Below are 18,545 nucleotides of genomic sequence, written 5' to 3'. Positions count from 1 at the left end.
TCGCCCTCCTCTCACACACCCCGGGGACCCTCACCTTCCTCTCACACACCCCGGGGACCCTCGCCTTCCTCTCACACACCCCGGGGACCCTTGCCCTCCTCTCACACACCCCGGGGACCCTCACCTTCCTCTCACACACCCCGGGGACCCTCGCCTTCCTCTCACACACCCCGGGGACCCTTGCCCTCCTCTCACACACCCCGGGGACCCTCACCTTCCTCTCACACACCCCGGGGACCCTCGCCTTCCTCTCACACACCCGGGGGACCCTCGCCCTCCTCTCACACACCCCGGGGACCCTCACCTTCCTCTCACACACCCTGGGGACCCTCGCCCTCCTCTCACACACCCCGGGGACCCTCACCTTCCTCTCACACACCCTGGGGACCCTCGCCCTCCTCTCACACACCCCGGGGACCCTCACCTTCCTCTCACACACCCCGGGGACCCTCGCCTTCCTCTCACACACCCCGGGGACCCTTGCCCTCCTCTCACACACCCCGGGGACCCTCACCTTCCTCTCACACACCCCGGGGACCCTCGCCTTCCTCTCACACACCCCGGGGACCCTTGCCCTCCTCTCACACACCCCGGGGACCCTCACCTTCCTCTCACACACCCCGGGGACCCCCGCCCTCCTCTCACACACCCCGGGGACCCTCACCTTCCTCTCACACACCCCGGGGACCCTCGCCTTCCTCTCACACACCCCGGGGACCCCCGCCCTCCTCTCACACACCCCGGGGACCCTCACCTTCCTCTCACACACCCCGGGGACCCTCGCCTTCCTCTCACACACCCCGGGGACCCCCGCCCTCCTCTCACACACCCCGGGGACCCTCACCTTCCTCTCACACACCCCGGGGACCCTCGCCCTGCTCTCACACACCGTTCCGTGACCCTTCTACAGCCAAGCTGGCCACACAAGGTGAGGGGAGGGACAGAGGGTGGCTGCTGGGTTTGGCACCAAGACCTGCTGCCAGGCCCCAAAGGAAGACCCAGGTCTCCACTGCACGGAAGGCCAAAGATCAGCTGGAGTTGAAATTGGCCAGTGTTGTGTCAGACAACAAGAAAAGGCTTTTAAAGTATGTTAATAGCAAGAGGAGGAAAACATTGGGTGGTACTTGATGAACTGGATCTATTTTATTCTATTCTGTTTTTTTTACTACCCATTGATTGGAGAGAGGAACGGACAATTTATCTCTTAACAGTGTTATGCTGCATTTTAAATACAGTATTTATTAAATGTCCAAATAAAAGAAACCACGCAATGTAATGGAAAGCATATTGTGATATATACCAGGTACAAAAACGTGAAGATATGCATCAAGTCAAAATACCAGGGCAATAAAAAAAGAAATCCGGACGAGAACTTAATTGAAGGCCCTTGGGAACAGCAATCCATCACAACATGGGTTCTTTTTAGTCCAAAATTGTGGAAGCATGTCGACCCTTTATTTAAGAGATATCCAAAAGAAGATAGGAAGTCTTGTGCACCATAGCAGGATGCCTATGCAGCAAATTTAACCATTGAGTCATAGTTGCCTTTGATATTTAAAGTCATCCTATGTGCCAGAATGAAAAATAGGGTGAGTTGGTCTACTTTCAGATCTCAGAACATGTTTTTAAATAGCAAACTTTACAGCAATCCATCTTATTCCTAAGCACAGCAATAATGATGCGTGTTCTAAGGTAATGATTCTTTCTGCATCTGTAATATTTTTCTTCTCAAATCGGTATGAAAGGTAATGAAGATTCATCACAAAACTAATGTATTAAAACCAAAGCTAATTTTGTGCTGAACTATCCACAATGGTGTAGCAGAAACCTGCCAAAACAAAACTGGTCAATTACAAAGTATATTAAATTCTCTTTGCAGAAGTTTGTAGTATAAGGAAGCCTGGGGGTTTTTTTTACATATTTATCCCAGGTTATAAACAACCTGGTTTAAGGGTGAAACGAGGCACATGAGATGCACATAAACAAAAACCAAATAAATACAAGTGACAAAGTAAGACTGAAAGCCCTTGGAAAATATTTTTCTCTTGCAAACAGCACACAATCAGATGAATGCCTTTCTGAACAGTTACCTTGGCAGGGCCAATTAGTGGTTTGGCTAATAATTGCACTGAGTTAGGCAACATGACAATCACATTGAAATCAGGAAAGAAACACAGCCAGAGCACCACTTGGCTTCAGTAGCAATTCTGTTTGAACAAACTGACCAGTTGGGGAACTGTGTGCCTCTCTCCTCTAGGTTCTTTTTGAAATCCTAGACACAGATCCCAAAGTACAGTAAACTCATTTTTGGAGTGAGAGGGATAAAACTAATCTGGGACCTGGGATGTCAAGAACATGCTTATCTCTTTACTTACCCCTGCTTTTCAACCACCATCTGCTGAAATTGCCCTCTCCCTAAATGTCTTCCTTCCGCCCCTTCTCAGAAATTAAAAGCCAGGTGGGAGCCAGTTCAGTGATTCCCTCATGTGAGGCTTGAAATGTCTAGTGTATACCAATGCCAAACGCTGAAGTCTGATACTGGGTTTTCTGATTTTGACACAAAAATGAGCAGCCAGTGCCAGCTGCCAGTGTTACATCTCCGTTCAACAGAAGGAATTAACATAGTAGTTGAAAATGAGTCACTAGTGTCCAGAGCTGGCTAATCCTCATGTTAGTTTATTCTGCTAGTTAATCACATATATCATGTCAGCAGGGTAAGACTGCTCTCCTGGAGAGCCTTCCTGCTACACGCTGTTGTACTTCTCAAAGCACAGATGAAGAGGGGAAGCTGACTTGAGTCTATACCCCAGTTCTCACCCTAGGAACAACTACAAAAGCACAACAAAAATCCTGATGGAAATACAGCAACTAGAACAACATGAGCCTACAGCTTTCACCCCCCAGCAGTGAACACTTGCTATTTTTTTATTTAAAACACTTTTCTGAAGAAAAGGAAATGAACACACCTGACAACTAAAACACTGCGCAGTAGTCAAACAGAGCATCATGAGCAAAGAAGGGCATACTACACCTTTCCTTATGCAGGGGCCCTCTCTCATGGCCAAGTATCTGTCACAGCAGAAGGGACATAAAGCTCACAGTTTCAGACAAGAATGTGGCAACGCATTTCATCAGGAAAAGAGTTCTCCCTGGGATGCTCAGCTTGATAACTTCTTTAAATTAATCTCTTTCTTGCTTTTATTGAATCCCATTGTGTTAATTTGAGCCTATTTCCAATTTAATTTGGATTTATTCATATATTCTGAAATATTCTTGTTTGATCCTGGCTTCATATCACCCACCAATTTGCCTACCATACATACCATGTAATGCTTCAAGCTGTTGAGTATCGTGTTTAGAACGAATGTCTGCATTCTCCCACTCTTTTCCCCAATGTTACACTCAGTCCTGACTATACTCGCTGCCTGCATTAAATCTTAAAAGGTAAACATTTAAAAAGCAACATAACACAACTTTAATAAAAAAAATCTATTTTATCTACATTGCTGCTGCTGGAGTCACAGGGAAGTGGAAAGCCTCACTAAAACTGAAATTCGCACTGTCAAAAAGACAGTCTAGGTTTTTCTTTTATTACATTAACTTTATTGCAATTTCAAAGGAAAGAAATTAAATTAAAGCCCACTTACTCCATTTGAAGCCAATAGAAGCAGCATGAGCAAAAGAACCGCAGGACTGGCCCTTTGCTTAGTGGAAATTTTTGCCTTTCTGCCTATGCTGCCTACTACTTCTCAGTGTATTTTTATCCACACCTTTCTCTTACAATCCCTGTGTGCTTTCATTATTGTGACCCTTTGTGCTTTAATGATACACTCGAATAGTGTGTGTGTGTGTGGGGTCCATTATGTCTAGAGGTATTTCTTTGCCAGCCTGAGTGGGCGGCCAAAATCCAGGTCCTGCACATCCGTCCGGGACTGAGAAGATGACGAGGCAGCTGGCTGCTTTTCGACCCACAGTGGAGGGCACGGAGTAAGAGACGCAGGGGAGCTCAGTGCGGCACAGGGTTGAGGCTGCAAGCCAGAAACCTTCTCCAGGGAAAAAAAAAAAAAAAAAAAAAAAAAAAAGGGGAGCGGGTGCCCAGCTCTGGCTGAGCTCCCAGCTCCTGGAAAGACGGGCAGCGCCGGCTGCCGCGGCCCCTCCGGCCCGGGGAGGCCTTCCGCAAGCGCCGAGGCAAGAGTTGCCTCTTGCAGAAAGGAGGCACGTCTGGAGGGGCAGCGGCTTCGGGGGCAGCTAGGAGCCCTCGAGAAGGGGCTGCGGGCGGCCGGGGGCCTTCGCCGCAGGTCCCGGGGGGAAGCCCCGGGCGGAGGGAGAGGGCGGGGGCGGGGGGCGCCGGCGGGCGACGAGCAGGCGGGCGCCGAAGCGGCAGCAGGTGCCGTCTCCCGCCGGGCCGGGCCGGGCCGGGCCCGCCGAGGCCACGCGTCCTTCCCGGGCCGAGCTCCGCCCGCCGCGCCGTTCGCCGGGAGCCCGCGCCGCGTTCCCGGAGGGCAGCCGCGGCGAGGTGGGTGTCCGCAGCCCCGGCCCTTGCCGCAAGCCTAGGCCGGCGCGCGGGGCCCCGTCGGCGCCCCCGGCCCGCCCGGCTTAACGCCGGCTGGTGCCGAGCGCCGGGCCGGGCCTGGGCCGCGGCCGCAGGGGCCTCCCCGGCGCCGGCGGTGCGAGCGCGGCGGGCGCGGGCCTGGCCTTTGAGGCGGGCCGGGGACGCGGTCCCCCGCCGGCAGCGGGGCTGAGGAGGCCGCCCTGGAGGTCGGAGGCCGGGCGGAGCGAGGCAGGGTGGCGGGCGCCGGGGCGAGCGGGGCGAGCGGGCTGAGCCCCGGAGGGCCGGCACCGGCGGGTCTCCGTCGCTCTCGTGGTTTTTAATGGGCTCTGACTCGGTCTGTCTGTAGAGGGCATTACCGGTTCGGAACGGAGCATCGAAAGAAATCGGGGTGTATCGTTACGGGAGACAACGGGAAGACCCCTGCGTACACCCTCCACCCGATTTGGCTCGCCCCCTGCCCTTGGCGGGGGGGATCTTTTGGCTGAAAAGTTTTCAGAATGAGATGTGTAAAACAGGCTTTTAAACTCCGCTATAGCTTTCCTTTATGGTAATGGTCCGTTGTACATGCCGGTTCTAAGTTTAGTCTTCAGAAATGGTCTCGTGGCCGTAACAGCAACCTGTTGTATGTTTTTTAGACTGTTCAAAATTTGGAGTACAGGCCTCGGAGCAGAGTCTAGAATGGATTCTTCCGGAGGGATCACTAAGCAAAATTTGTTGCACATTATACTTTTAATCTTTGCTGGGATGGTATGCAAGGGGCTTGTGGCATTTACACCAGATTACTGTAGTTCGGAGGAGAAAATGTGTAGAAATATGCATTGATTGATATATAACATCACCTCATAGAAGCAAGTGGTATTACTGATGACGTTTCTGAGTTTTGAGTTGATGTAGAAACCTGCTTCTTCCCTAAAGACTTTTAGAGTTATGTGCGTTTGCAAAAGGAAGTTCAAGATTTTAATATATTTTGCATGCCTCCTCTGAAAGGCTGGAGGGGTTAAAAGCCTTGTAGGGATCTTGGCAACTACAGGATTTGGTGTCCCTGCTCACGCATGCTCCTTGCTCTCTTGCTGTGGCACCATATTTTCTTGTTCAGCATCTCCCTGGTAAGAAATCAAACTGACAACAGCAGACTGCTGGAAGTTTGCTTCCCTTGATGACCATAGCTGGTTTTTAATGAGGAACAACAGAAGGCAGCTGTTTTGAACCACCACTGACTTGAGCCATCAGCAGGTATTCTTAGATTTGCATCTGCTTGCTTGCCCCATTCTCTTTCAGTTGATATTCCTTTGTCACACTAGACTGAGGAGTAAACGGAGGGTGGGAGTCAGTGTAATAGGCAGTTACAAAGTTTCTTTAGGACAAATAGCTAGAAAATGTCTAGGACGTTTTCAATGTAACATTTTCCATGTTACTGTTACCTTGCAGAAAGAGGTCTGATTTGCCTAGGTAATCCCCATCTTCTGTCAAACCCAGGTTAGGGTTCCAGAATCAAATTCCACATGAATGTAAAGTGTATAAAAATAAATGCTTGCAAGTTCATAATAATTTCATCCTTATGTATATGTATACAAAACCATGGAAAATAGGACATGATCCTGTCCAAATATGTTGATAACTATGCCTATAAAATATTCAGAACCACAGAGCAAGAGTATATTGGTGACTTGAAGCTGACATTATTTAAGAGTATATGGCATCATTAAAAGGTACATAGTTGGAGAAAAACTCAGCCATGCTTGTCTTTCCTTGATTGATGCTAAGATGAGGTTTATACAGATAATTATCTCATCTCAATAATGGCTGGTTTTAGTGTCACATTTTATTTTTCCAGCAGATGAAGATTTATTAGGTGATTGAAATTCTATTAACAGGAAATGAGTCCAATTTGGCTTTGCAAAATACAGCATGGGCCAAGTCCAGACTTACAAGCATCATTTGTTAAATCATTCTGTAGCATTGTAGTATAGGGGAGGGTAAGTTCTGAAGTTTGCAAGCATCCTGCTCTACATTTACATACTAACTTTGTTCCTCAAACAAATCTTTATAGTTACTTGGGGGTAGGCTAAAGAGAGCTCCAGAATAATCATGTTGAAAGATTTTGTGTGTGCTTTTAGTGTTTTAGCTTCTTTATAACAAAAGACAGATACGATACAGATTGTGAGCTGGACATGAATGCCATGGGGCTTCTGTGTGACACTTTCTTTTTGTCAGTGATGAAACAGGCATGGAAGTGACCTCTGAGGCTGGAGCTCTGCATTCCTGAAATGTTGCTCAGCTTAGTGCAGGCCAGTGTTGGGAACCCACTCATTCACACAATGGTAGTGTGCATGCACTAAATACCTGTGTGGCTCTGGGATGCTGTTCAGACAAATTGAGCTGCTGAAGTAGATTTGCCTGATGAGTGATTGGATATTCACTTTCACCAGCTTCTGATCAATAACAACTATACTTAACCCTTCGCAATATTAGAACCTTTCAGTGTTTGTGCAAAACCACTGCTATTTGCTTTTAACCATGACCCTTTTACATAATCCAATAAAATAAGATTAGTAAATTCTACTGATTTAAAAGAAAATTTCTATGGGGGCAGAGCCTTAGTTGCAGTCCTGTGAAGCTGAAGTTGCACCGTGCTTTAGCCCAGGTTAAATGCAGCAGGTCTGATTGCTCTCCTTCTTAGTGATGCTGTCTGGCAACTGTGGGCTTCAGAAGCATAGGGAAGTCAAGCTCTATCATCTGTAGTGTGGGAACATGATGCCATCTGACAGTATCTCACCCTCCGTCAGGGCTAGATGTCTCAGACTGCTTTATGCTGATGGAAGAGCAGAGCATGACTGGGGCTTGGATGGAGACTAGCATCATTTTATAAATCAGGATTAGTCCTTTGAGTCTTTTTGTAACTGGTGTTACAGTTTGGCCTTACTATCATTCTACATGGGTGAATAAATTGACAGCCAGGACTCTGTTTTCCTTAGGTTATTTATAAAAACATTCAGCCAGTCTTATGCTAACTCCGGAAACAGCAGACTCCTGCTTCAGCAGTAGTACAGGTCAATGCAAGTTTGCTCCTGAATTCCAAAGAGAGTGTTTCTTATAATTATATTTAAAATAGGTAAGGAATTAAGACAGCGTGCTAACTTATTTCTTTTTGTGACATCTTGAAGCTCAGATACTGATATTGTCTTATTCATCCCTCTTCAGCTGATGTTTTGGTAGGAGTTGTCCACTAGACTCAAATTTATCAGAGGGTGGAGGGATCAAAAATGTGGTATAAAAGAATGAACCTGAGGCATTTTATACACATAGTGTATATATGGGGATTAAGATACATGGAAGTCTAGGCTTCATTCATTCTCCTGTTCACAGAACAATCTGGGGGCATTTTCCTTGTTTTGAAGGCACAAAATCTGGCTTGCTAGGCCAGCAACAAAAGCATTCATTCAAAAACTTGCCAGAATGCAAACCATTTATTTTGGCATTTTTATCTTGCATGTGAGCAGGCTCACATACTGCAACTTTTAATGCCAAAACCACATCCATTCTGGGCACCCATTTACTGTGGACATAAAGATTTCTAAGGATGACTGAAGTTATTTACTATCATCCAGATTTGCATTTTTCCAAAAGGTTCCAAGCTTCTTTTTTGTATTTATCATGTAAAATCCCAGATAGTTAAATTTCCACCTGGCTAAGTAAAACAAATGCAGTAGCTGCCAAAGACTATGACCAATGGCAGTGTGTGCTGTGCCAGTCACCTGCAACTTTGCAGGGACAGCAAGTGTACCACTCCGCCCCTGCAGCTGACTCTTACTGGTATCAAGCCTGACACATACAGACGAAGAACCCTTTCTGTCCCAAACTAAACAGTAAACCCAAAGCCCATTTGTTGCAGAATACTCTATTTTAGACAGCTTTATTTTTATGTGGTCAAAGAAAAAAATCTGATTCTTTCCTAGCATCTGAAATTTGATAATTCAGGCTATAATTTTCAAAGGGTAATACCTTTTCTTTGTATTTGCTGTGTTGAAACTTCTGGAAACATGGTGAGTTATCCTTACCAAAGTCCTCTGGAAAAAAAAAGTTGTATTTGACAGTGCAGTAGGCTGGTGGAGCAGTATCATGTCACCCATTTGATTTTTCTTGTGGTTGTTGCTTAGAAACATGGCAGTTAAGTAGCCTTAAGTTTAGAGTCCACTGCAATGTTTTGTTCTTCCTTAGAGGTTATGCTGGCTAAGCTGTCTCTCTTAAAACAAAACTATGTAATATTAGTACTGAGAGATTCAGTGAATGCACTAGGCTCTTTTTTACTGAACATGCTAAAACATGCTTATCAGTTGCAATGTAGTCCTGCTACACTTTAGCTGTTTAAACTTGTGCCATTACATTGTGTATTTGTAGCTAGCTGTAGTTAGTAGAACTACAGGTAAGTTGTGCCTGAACAGAAACTGAACAGAAGCAGTTAGGCTTTTTGTAAAAGGGACTTGATTTTCCCAGTGTAAATTCCAAGTGTCATGTCTGCCAATAGTCTCTGTGCAGACTCCCTTTTGCTTCTGTTTTTTGCCTTTCAGATCTAAAATGCCTTGTAAAGGTCACATTAAGACACAAGTCTGGAGGAAGCACTGTTGTTATTAGTGTTATTATGAATAGGTGGCTTCAAGAATCCAATACAGCGCCCCTCAACAACACTAAATTTACTTAAACTTTCCCAAAGAATTCACAAACCCATCAACATCTTTCATAAATTAATTTGCTGTTGCAGGAAGGACTCAGGGCAGTGTGCATGCTTTTAATATTACCAAGTTAAATCATCTTGGCTGCAGCTTTCTATTCACTGCAGAAAGCATTATATTAATATTCTGATTAGGTACAGATCTGTTTTTTGATGGAATAATTTTAAGTAAGTAGAATATGTCAAGCACGGCAGCAAGATTACTGAGGTTCAAAGCACAGCACTTTGCATTTCATTAATTTCACGTAATTCTTACTGGCATCTATGCAGTTGAAACAGCATAATGCATTTATGTCAGCATTTGTGTTAGGGAATTTAAAAGAGGCATTTCAGCAAGAAAACATAGTTGTTTGTTTTTTTTTTAAATGGAACTACACTTTTTGAGCTACGCAATGTTTCTGGCCTGCTGCATAGTAAACCATTTTTCTGATTAATGTGTTGAAACTGTGAACATAAAAATCCTGGGAAAATTGTTTGATCGTGTGTATTTTAGAACTGCAATTGAAGTATCACATTTATCTTAACATGAAATTTCATGAGCTATAACTTGCCACAAAACAATTAAACACTTTATTTTTGCCTTAACAGGATGATGGTGCTTTGTTTTCTGAGCAGAACACTGCAACTAGCCAGACATTCATCCAGTCCACTGGGGAGACAACTCTGTTCAGCCAGTGCAAATAAGCCAGTGTTAACTTTATTCACCAAGGTAAAAGTTGTTTACAGAATAAAGCTAGGCAAGACTGTGTATTTATTAGCTTTGATATACATGAATCCCAGAAGAAATATCTTGGCCATGCTTTTTGTCCCCTTCAAATTTGTGTACTATTGGGCATTTTACTTTGAGAGTGTTTTTTACACCAGGTTTTAGAGCATGGTCCTACTCTCATTGTAGCAAGCAAGTAGTTACAACCAACAAATGAAGATTTCAAGATAGTTGTGTCTCAGTGACACTATGGTCCATTTACTAGCTGAAAATTGTTCTCTAACTGCCAGTGTTTCATCCTGGAAATAGATAACAAAGATGAGGTGTTACATATAATCTGCCCAGGACAAGCATTAACAGCCAAAGTAGGCTCTTCAAAGCACTTGAGTTTTATTTCAGCACTACCTGTGAGACTGAAAATATATGCAACTAGTGTTGGTAGCACATGAGGAAAAAGTAGATTGTGCTTTACCCTCTTTTTGAATTATTGGCTGTGTAATGGTAACAGGAATAAAATGCAGGGAAAGGTTTGTCTGTGGCATGAAGAGATAGGATTCTTAAGCATATTTAGAAAACAGATGTGATGAGCAGGAATGGTCATTTGTGAACTGTCACCTTCCATGAATCATTGTCAAGAGTCTGTGTTATCTGCTGAGGTCTGCACTTTTAGATAGGATGGCACGTGGTGGGCTACACTACATTTATATAGCTGATGTAGCCTTCAAGAGGAGAATAACTAGAAATGCAAAGCACTGGGAATGTTGACATCAGTATTGCTGTATTTGTTGGAGACAGATGCAATTAAAATAACTTCCTCCTGCACAATGTTTGTTCATTCCATCCCTAGCCATAAAGGAGTGTTTAAACTGTGTAGCATACAAATAGGTTAAAAAAATAAAAGGTCACGATCTGTTTATTAATCAGAGCAATGCATGCTATAAGAAGAACTATACTTTAATGTTACAGCTCTCTCTCCCCTTGCTTGATTCAGCATCAACTCATTCATAATCCAAATGTGATAAGGTAGGGAATAATGAGCTTACTTTGGGGTTAATAATTGGAACAAAGCTCTTTGTATGATTTTTGTACCTTAAAATTTCTAACTAGTAAGACACTGTATGAAATCAAATTTCCTAATAGCAGAGTTCAAGTAGTTCTGTAAAGTGGCCTCTTGTTGAATGTTTTTAACTTAAAATGTTTTTCATGTCTCTGGCAATTGCAAAGCAAAATGCAGACTACTTTAAAAGAAATCAAATCTGCACTCTTAGTTTATGCTAATTAGCTTCTTTCACCCTCCTTCCTATTTTTAAGAATAGGGAGAAAAGAGGAGGAGAAGGCAGGAGGGAGCTTTGACTTCTGCAGCCAATTCAGACTGATAGAAGCTAGCACTGCCAAATGGTTTTCCCCTCGAAGGCTCTTTTTATGCCAACACAAGCATTTGTGTGCCATGGTTTAACCCCAGCCAGCAACTAAGCACCAAGCAGCCACTCACTCACTCCTCCCCCACCCCAGTGGGATGGGGAGGAGAGTCAAAACCAAGTAAAACTCATGGGTTGAGATTTGAACAGTTTAATAACTGAAACAAAATAAAAAATATAATAATAATTGCAAAGAAAAGGAAGATAACAAAAAGCAAGTGAAATATAATCCAAGAAAGACAAGTGATGCACAATGCAATTACTCGCCACCTGCTGACTGATACCTAGCCAGGAGCAGTGATCCCCCCCTCCTGGCCAGCTCTCCCCAGTTTATATACTGGACATGATGTTGCATGGTATGGAATGTTCCTTTGGCCAGTTTGGGTCACCTGTCCTGGCTGTGTCCCCTCCCAACTCCTTGTGCCCCTCCAGCCTTCTTGCTGCCTGGGCATGAGAACCTGAAAAATCCTTGACTTAGTATAAAAACCACTTGACAACAACTGAAAGCATCAGTGTTATCAAAATTATTCTCATACTAAACCTAAAACACAACATTACACCAGCTACTGGGAGGAAAATTATCCCAGCCGAAACCAGGACATTGTGCAACAGCTGCTTCAGGTTAAAAAAACCTTTTTTTTTTGCAAGATTACTATCAACTCAGATCAATTCTCCTGTCTAGCTCTACTGTGCAGCTGTTTCAGTGCTTATGTCAGCACAAAAGAAACAGTGGCAGGAAGATGGGTCTGCTTCCTTCAGCATCAGTGCCAGCTTAAAATGACCACAAAACTGCAGTCTAAGTATGCAGTATAAATGACAATTATCTGTAGAAATAAAACTCTCCCTTCTACCATGTGTATTTTCTAACAGATCTAGCTATCAACACAGCATATGTCACTTTGGAAAGGGATTTTTACTGCCTCAGCAGTAGGAGTCCCTTTTGCCACTGTAATATACAACTGAGAGAGAAGGTTGTCCGAGACAGCTTTATCCAGGCAGACCTATTACAAATTAACATAAAGCAAGTGATGGCAGAGACCTACTGTTGCACTGTTCCACTGAAAAATATGTAGTAATATAAATTGACCATTTAAACAGATTTCACTGTCAGTTGAAATAGTTCACTATCTGATTTAAAACCAGTTCCAATCTTATTAGTACTACGTAGTGCTTAAGCTTGCCATCAGAGCAGGTGTAAAAACATATTCTTTGCTAAGAGTCAACTTAGTTTGTCAAATGCTTTTATGTGACTGTTATGTTAGAAAGCTCTCCAGAGGCCTAGTAGAGTATTTCACACACAGGAAATGAGATGTAGCTGTTTCAGATTAACTCCAAATTTAAACAGGCCCTAGGAAGACTTTAAGTGGGAGGGAGAGAAGAAGGTCTATTCCAGCTGTGAGAGGTATTTCATGGCAGAGGGACAGAGCCATCACCTTCACCACTGTGTACTTTGCTATGTGAATTACAGGCCAAATTCTGCCATTACAAATACTGAAGCAATGTGCCATCATGTGAGTCACTTCTTCAGGTACACACTGCTTTAATGATCATGATGCATGATCAGCAGAAGTCATCTATATAACTGTAGTTTGACCCCATCACAGGTCAAAACACTGCAGCTGTTTGCCAGTTCTCCCTGCTGGAGGTTACTGTCCTCCCAGCTCTGCAGGTTGGAGGATCATGCTTAATTCCTTTCAGACAAAGTGAGCTAGGTTATCTTAAGTCACCTTCTTTTGCTATTTGAACTGACTCGAGTGACTCGATCTGAAACATTAGAAATTACTCATGTGACTTCCTCATTCCCCTTCTATCAAGGGAAATTCTTCTGTCAAGAGTGGTACCCACAGTTGTTTTCAGCTGGTGATGGCAATGCTTTGAATATTCTTTGCTGCTGACCAAAAGAAGGGGTCTGTGTGTGACCTTCCAAACCATGCCCTTGAATCAGCCTTTAGAAGTGCCATTGAAAACTGTTAATTTGCACTATAAGAAAAATAATAGCAAATAAGAAATAATTAAATTCTGTGGCTGAATAGTTTATTTTCTTTTCATCCATGCTGCAGAAAAAGATTTAGAAAGCAGTAAGACAAGGTGGTACGGGGGAGGGAACCCACATTTACAGTAATGATCACTCCTGTCTATGTATGTTACTTTACAATACAAATGATCTGTGTATTTTACTGTATGCTTTAAGCTGGTCTGAATATTTTCCTTTAGAAACCATGCCCTCTATGTGATGAAGCAAGAGAAGAGCTTGAGCCATATAAGAGAAGGGTAATGTATTGCAATACTGTATGCATTTTCTATATAGCAAAAACAGTTAATCAGGATTCTTTATTTGTAAATGAAATTGCTTGGATTTATTTGCATCCATTATTCTTTCATGGGTGACCTCTTCAAGACAATTTCAGCACTGATATCCATAAAACTCATTATCCAAAAGCATTTTGCAACAATGCTACTCAAATAAGTATTGGTAAACTAAACCAATATACACCTTGTCGCAATAGTTTTTAAACCCACTGCTTTTGAAATACTATTGCCTTGTCTGATAGCGGAGTTTGCAACTTTTATGAAGCAGGTAGTGATATCATTTGGGAAGGATGTTAGTAAGTGGGACTTCAAATATTTGAGCTATATGTCATTGCAGTTTTTGCCATTCTTCAACCAGGTTTTGAACTCTTCCTTGAAGGAAGAAACCATTAACAGAAGCATTAAGAGATCTTGCACTCCACTGCCTAACATGCAGCTGTTATATTGCCAGCTGCATATTTGTTGTGGTTGGTGCTCACAGGAGAGTGGTTCCGCACAGAAGGTCAAGAATATCATTCTGACCTAGGGAGAGAGTCCTCTGTGGACACGCAGCCAACGATTTTGGCTACATACATTTTGTACCCCACAAAATGGGCAATTGCCTACAATATGGAAGAATAAATCCAAAAGCACTAAGAAAACAGCCTCACATTTCCAAAAAAAATATTGATCAAAAGACAAGTAGGCATTTTTTTCAGTGTCCAGCAGGTACTAACACATTTCTTTACTGTCACAGTTTATTTTGCAGGAGGTGGATATTACTCTTCCAGAGAATTCAGTGTGGTATGATAAATACAAATATGACATACCTGTTTTTCATTTAAATGGGAAGTTCCTAATGAAGCATCGAGTAGACATTCAAAAGTTTGAGGACCAGCTTATGAAGTTGGAGCTGCAAAACGATGGGAACCAGTGAAAAAAATGCAGCTGCTCTGGTGTGGATCTGAAAGGACTGTGCAACATAAATTCTGTGACAAAGCAGTATTCATTATCTGGCCTTATGTTTCTTGGAATGTATGGTACCAGTGTCCTAAAAAACTTGAGTGACTTGTATTCTGTTTTGCATTAATCATCCAGCCCAGCTGCACCAGTAGCAATGTTTTCTGTACCATTCCTTTGCTGCTATCCTAGGCTGGCTTTTCATTGACAGAATAAATGCTGCTCCATAACAGCAAATAAAGTGAGATGTGTTTGTATTGGGTTTGTGTAGCAAGGTTTCATAGTGGGGGTGGCTACAGAGGTGGCTTCTCTGAGAAGCTGCTAGAAGTTTCCCCTATGGTGATAGTGCCAATGCCAGCTGGCTCCAAGTCAGACCCGCTGCTGGCCAAGGCCAAGCCCATCAGTGACACCTCTGTGATAGCATATTTAAGAAGGGGACACCACCCCCCCGCCGGGCAATTGTGGCCAGAGAGAGGAGTGAGAATACGTGAGAGAAACAGCCCTGCAGACAGCAAGGTCAGTGAAGAAGGAGGGGGAGGAGGTGCTCCAGGCGCCGGAGCAGAGATTCCCCTGCACCCAGTGTTGAAGACCATGGGGAGGCAGGCTGTCACCCTGCAGCCCATGGAGGTCCACGGTGGAGCAGATCTCCACCTGCAGTCCATGGAGGAGCCCACACTGGAGCAGGTTTGCTGGCAAGACTTGGGACCCCATGGGGGAACCACGCTGGAGCAGTGTGCTCCTGAAGGACTGCAGCCAGTGGAAGGGACCCATGCTGGAGCAGTTCACGAAGAACTGTAGCCTGTGGGAAGGACGCACATTGGAGAAGTTTGTGGACAACTGTCTTCTGTGGGAGGGACCCCATGCTGAAGCAGGGGAAGAGTGAGGAGTCCTCCCCCTGAGGAGGAACGAATAGCAGAGACAAGATGTGATGAGCTGACTGGAACACCCATTCCCTGTCCCCCTGGGGAGGAGGAGGGAGAGAAAATCAGGAGTGAAGTTGAGCCTGGGAAGAAGGCGGGGGGGGGGGGTATGATTTGGTTTTGTTTGTTTGTCATTACCCCACTCTGATTTGATTGGTAATAAATTAATTTTTTCCCCAAGTCGACTCTGTTTTGCCCATGATGGTAATTGGTGAGTGATCTCTCCCTGCCCTTATCTCGACCCACAAGCCTTTCGTTATATTTTCTCTCCCCTGTCCAGCTGAGGAGGGGACCGATAGAGCAGCTTTGGTGGGCACTTGGCATGCAGCCAGGGTCAACTTACCACAGTGTTTCAAGATTGTTAGTACATGTAAGCTGTAGGTCTGTAAGAGACTTCCTTGAAGAAGTCTAGGAGTCTATCCTAAGTGCTCATTTGAAATGGAGAAGAAGGTACTTACTGTAAATGAGAAGGATACTTGATTAAAGACAGCACGCTCTCACTGAAGCAGTCATATCTACAGAACAATCACCACAATTTGATACAGCTGTTACTAACACATGAACACTGAGTTGTTTATTTTTCTTCTAATGGGATGAGCATATGTTGCACTTATGCCTATTTTATCTACTACAGCAAGATTTGAGCTCCTCAGTACTTAAGTTACTCCCAGTCACAAGAAAAAATAAAAATAGAGTGAACTATAATTGAGCCAAAGGAACAAAATCTGTAATGAAAACAGCATTTATTAACTCCAAACATGTCTCTCTGAATGCTACTAATTTCAGAGAATAACATGAATGTAAGAAACCCTAAGAGTGTCTTTAAAAATTTCCTGGTCTAAGATATGGGACTTCTCCCTTAGACTCCAGTTATGTTCTTAAAAAAAGTCCATGCTAATGTATGGTCTTTTGCCCTGCTTGGGGATGCTTGTGGCATAATTCTCCATCATTACAAATCCAGTGAACAGAGAAAACACTTTTTTCTGATATGATGGGAACAGTGCTTGGTCCTATGGACTAGAGTTCTGTCGTAATTGAGTCCAGTTATTATGCTTTCTGACAGAAAGGAATCACATTTCCGTTCTGGCTGCAACATAATTGCAAATCCATTCACCATATGGCAAGAATACCTTTTATCAAGGGTTACTGCAGTTTTACTAGTGCATCATTGACAATGTAGGGATGTGAAGTAGACAGATAGAATGCCTAAGTTAAATATATTTTCAGGAGGAGGAGAAAGATTAAGTCAACTCTTTTAAGTTGAATAATCTGTAATAAGCACTGGAGAAAGTTGTCGGTATTTTTGATCTACTTAATAGATCCTTTAACATACAAACTAATCCCTGCATGCTGCATTTCTGTTCTTTCTACCACGGTGGTATTCAGTCTTCCCTCATCACCAGGAATTTAAACAGGGACACTTGACAGATGTGTCTTCACAGGGAGTAGAATCCAGCCACAATACCCGGTTAGAACAGCAAACTGAAATTCACTAGGATTCATTAGAGACTTTAGCTTTTGGAGTATGGTTCAATAAGAAGCCAGCTGATCTGGTATGGTGAAATTCTGCAGCTCCTATATGGCCCCATCCTACAGCATGTTTAGCATTTCACACATCATTTGCCACCCAACTCTGATGTATTGTGCAAGATGAAAAATTTCTGGGCAGTGGGAGGTGAGAAATTAAAACTTTCTTCCAGTTCAGCAACTTGAGTCCACTCAGAAAGGGGTCTGAAAGTATCCAAGAGTTCCCAGGACAGAGAGCTGTGCCCCTTTTATAGAAGAGAGCTTTAGGTAAGTTCAGCCACATCATCTAACTATACCCTGCGATTTATAGGACTTCGGAAACTTACATTTGACAGCATTTCACACTCCTCAAGAGGCCTGCAGAAAGAGAGTGGCATCAAATAGAATGGATTTACTAGATTTGCAAGAACTAAAGAGAAGCTTAGAAGTTTAAGCATCTCCTTAAACCTGTTAGAGGCCTTTTATCAGCAATTCTGTAACTGTTTGATCCAAAACCGAAATTACAGCCAACTGTTGCTTCTAAAGGAAAACACTCATCCTGACTTTAAGTAACCAGTTTATTCTTTTTGTAGCCTTACTTCACCTTTAGAGCCTGCTGCTTCACCCTGATGTGGTCATTTACACTGTAGAGGAAGAGTAAGTTGAGGAGATTATTAAAAAAAACCAAGCTGAAAATTCTCAGAAGTGACTGAACTTGAGTAACTTGGCAAAGTGTTAAGTGTAATGTTTTCCCCAGCCTGAGAGGAAAAAAAAACAGGCAAAACTTGAAATAGCAAGATGCTTCTTGAATTGTATGTTGCAGCATAGCTTTGCCCTATCCACAGTGCTTTTCGTCACCATTGACAGAAGAACAGGACCCTAGAGACACAAACTTCTATACTTTCTGCAGTTCATAATGCTACAGTCAAACTTCTAAGTGTACCACAAGTTACTGTTAAATAATAGGTCTGAATTACCTCTGTATCATCAAGCAAGTGCCATTTGCTTTCCTTCTGTAAGCTGAGATGTTTTCAGAGGACCCAGGTTTTTCTTTACTGAGGTTTTGTAATACAAAAACTGGCATACAGCACTTAACCATAGTTCAAGCACTTTTCTAAAATACAAAATTATTATCTCAAAGATATGGAGGACAGAGGTCATGTGGACTTGCCCTATTTCCCAATACACATCACTGACAGAGGCTAGAATAGGAATCAGAGAGCAATTTGCCTTTGTTGTATTTTTAATAAGGTCTGTTTTGAGAAGGAAAAAAAATGGAAGCTAAAAGCAAATTTCTTAATCATATAGGAGATGATGAATCCCTTGCTCCTTATTCATTCAGACTGTGGAGGTTTTCTTCTGCAGCCAGTGCCAGATTCCTCCCCCCCGCCCCACCCCTTTATTTTGTAAAGTGAATGGTAACAGGATTTTTATAATAGCTTTTGTTGATGGCGTGGCCTTTATC

The 18,545-nt window shown here is 43.4% G+C and overlaps 1 protein-coding gene across 6 annotated transcripts; it reads left to right on the top strand.

Moving 5' to 3' along the window:
- Positions 1-3,832: 3,832 nt before the first annotated feature.
- On the top strand, positions 3,833-14,895 carry CZH5orf63 (chromosome Z C5orf63 homolog). 6 transcript variants are annotated; one of them, XM_030005365.2, is made up of 5 exons: positions 4,423-4,516; positions 5,649-5,785; positions 9,870-9,990; positions 13,620-13,676; positions 14,452-14,895. In XM_030005365.2, exons 3-5 carry the CDS (start codon positions 9,871-9,873, stop codon positions 14,629-14,631), a joined length of 357 nt encoding a protein of 118 aa, XP_029861225.1. In that variant the 5' UTR covers positions 4,423-4,516; positions 5,649-5,785; position 9,870; the 3' UTR covers positions 14,632-14,895. The 6 variants fall into 6 exon arrangements, with proteins under 6 accessions (XP_029861223.1, XP_029861227.1, XP_029861226.1 ...); XM_030005363.2 differs by lacking the exons at positions 4,423-4,516; positions 5,649-5,785 and adding an exon at positions 3,833-3,987; XM_030005367.2 differs by lacking the exons at positions 4,423-4,516; positions 5,649-5,785 and adding an exon at positions 4,122-4,215.
- Positions 14,896-18,545: the final 3,650 nt, after the last annotated feature.

This window comes from Aquila chrysaetos, chromosome Z, assembly GCF_900496995.4.
Source record: "Aquila chrysaetos chrysaetos chromosome Z, bAquChr1.4, whole genome shotgun sequence".
NCBI classification, from domain to species: domain Eukaryota; kingdom Metazoa; phylum Chordata; class Aves; order Accipitriformes; family Accipitridae; genus Aquila; species Aquila chrysaetos.
Note: the sequence above shows the minus strand (reverse complement) of the source record. Positions and strands in the feature narration are given on the sequence as shown.

Excerpts from the sequence above, each read along its gene's own strand:
- CZH5orf63 (XM_030005363.2), top strand. The coding sequence starts at position 3,941 with ATGACGAGGCAGCTGGCTGCTTTTCGACCCACAGTGGAGGGCACGGA. Across the intron at positions 3,988-9,869 it reads CCCACAGTGGAGGGCACGGA|GATGATGGTGCTTTGTTTTC; the intron begins GTAAGAGACGCA and ends TTGCCTTAACAG. Across the intron at positions 9,991-13,619 it reads TGTTAACTTTATTCACCAAG|AAACCATGCCCTCTATGTGA; the intron begins GTAAAAGTTGTT and ends ATTTTCCTTTAG.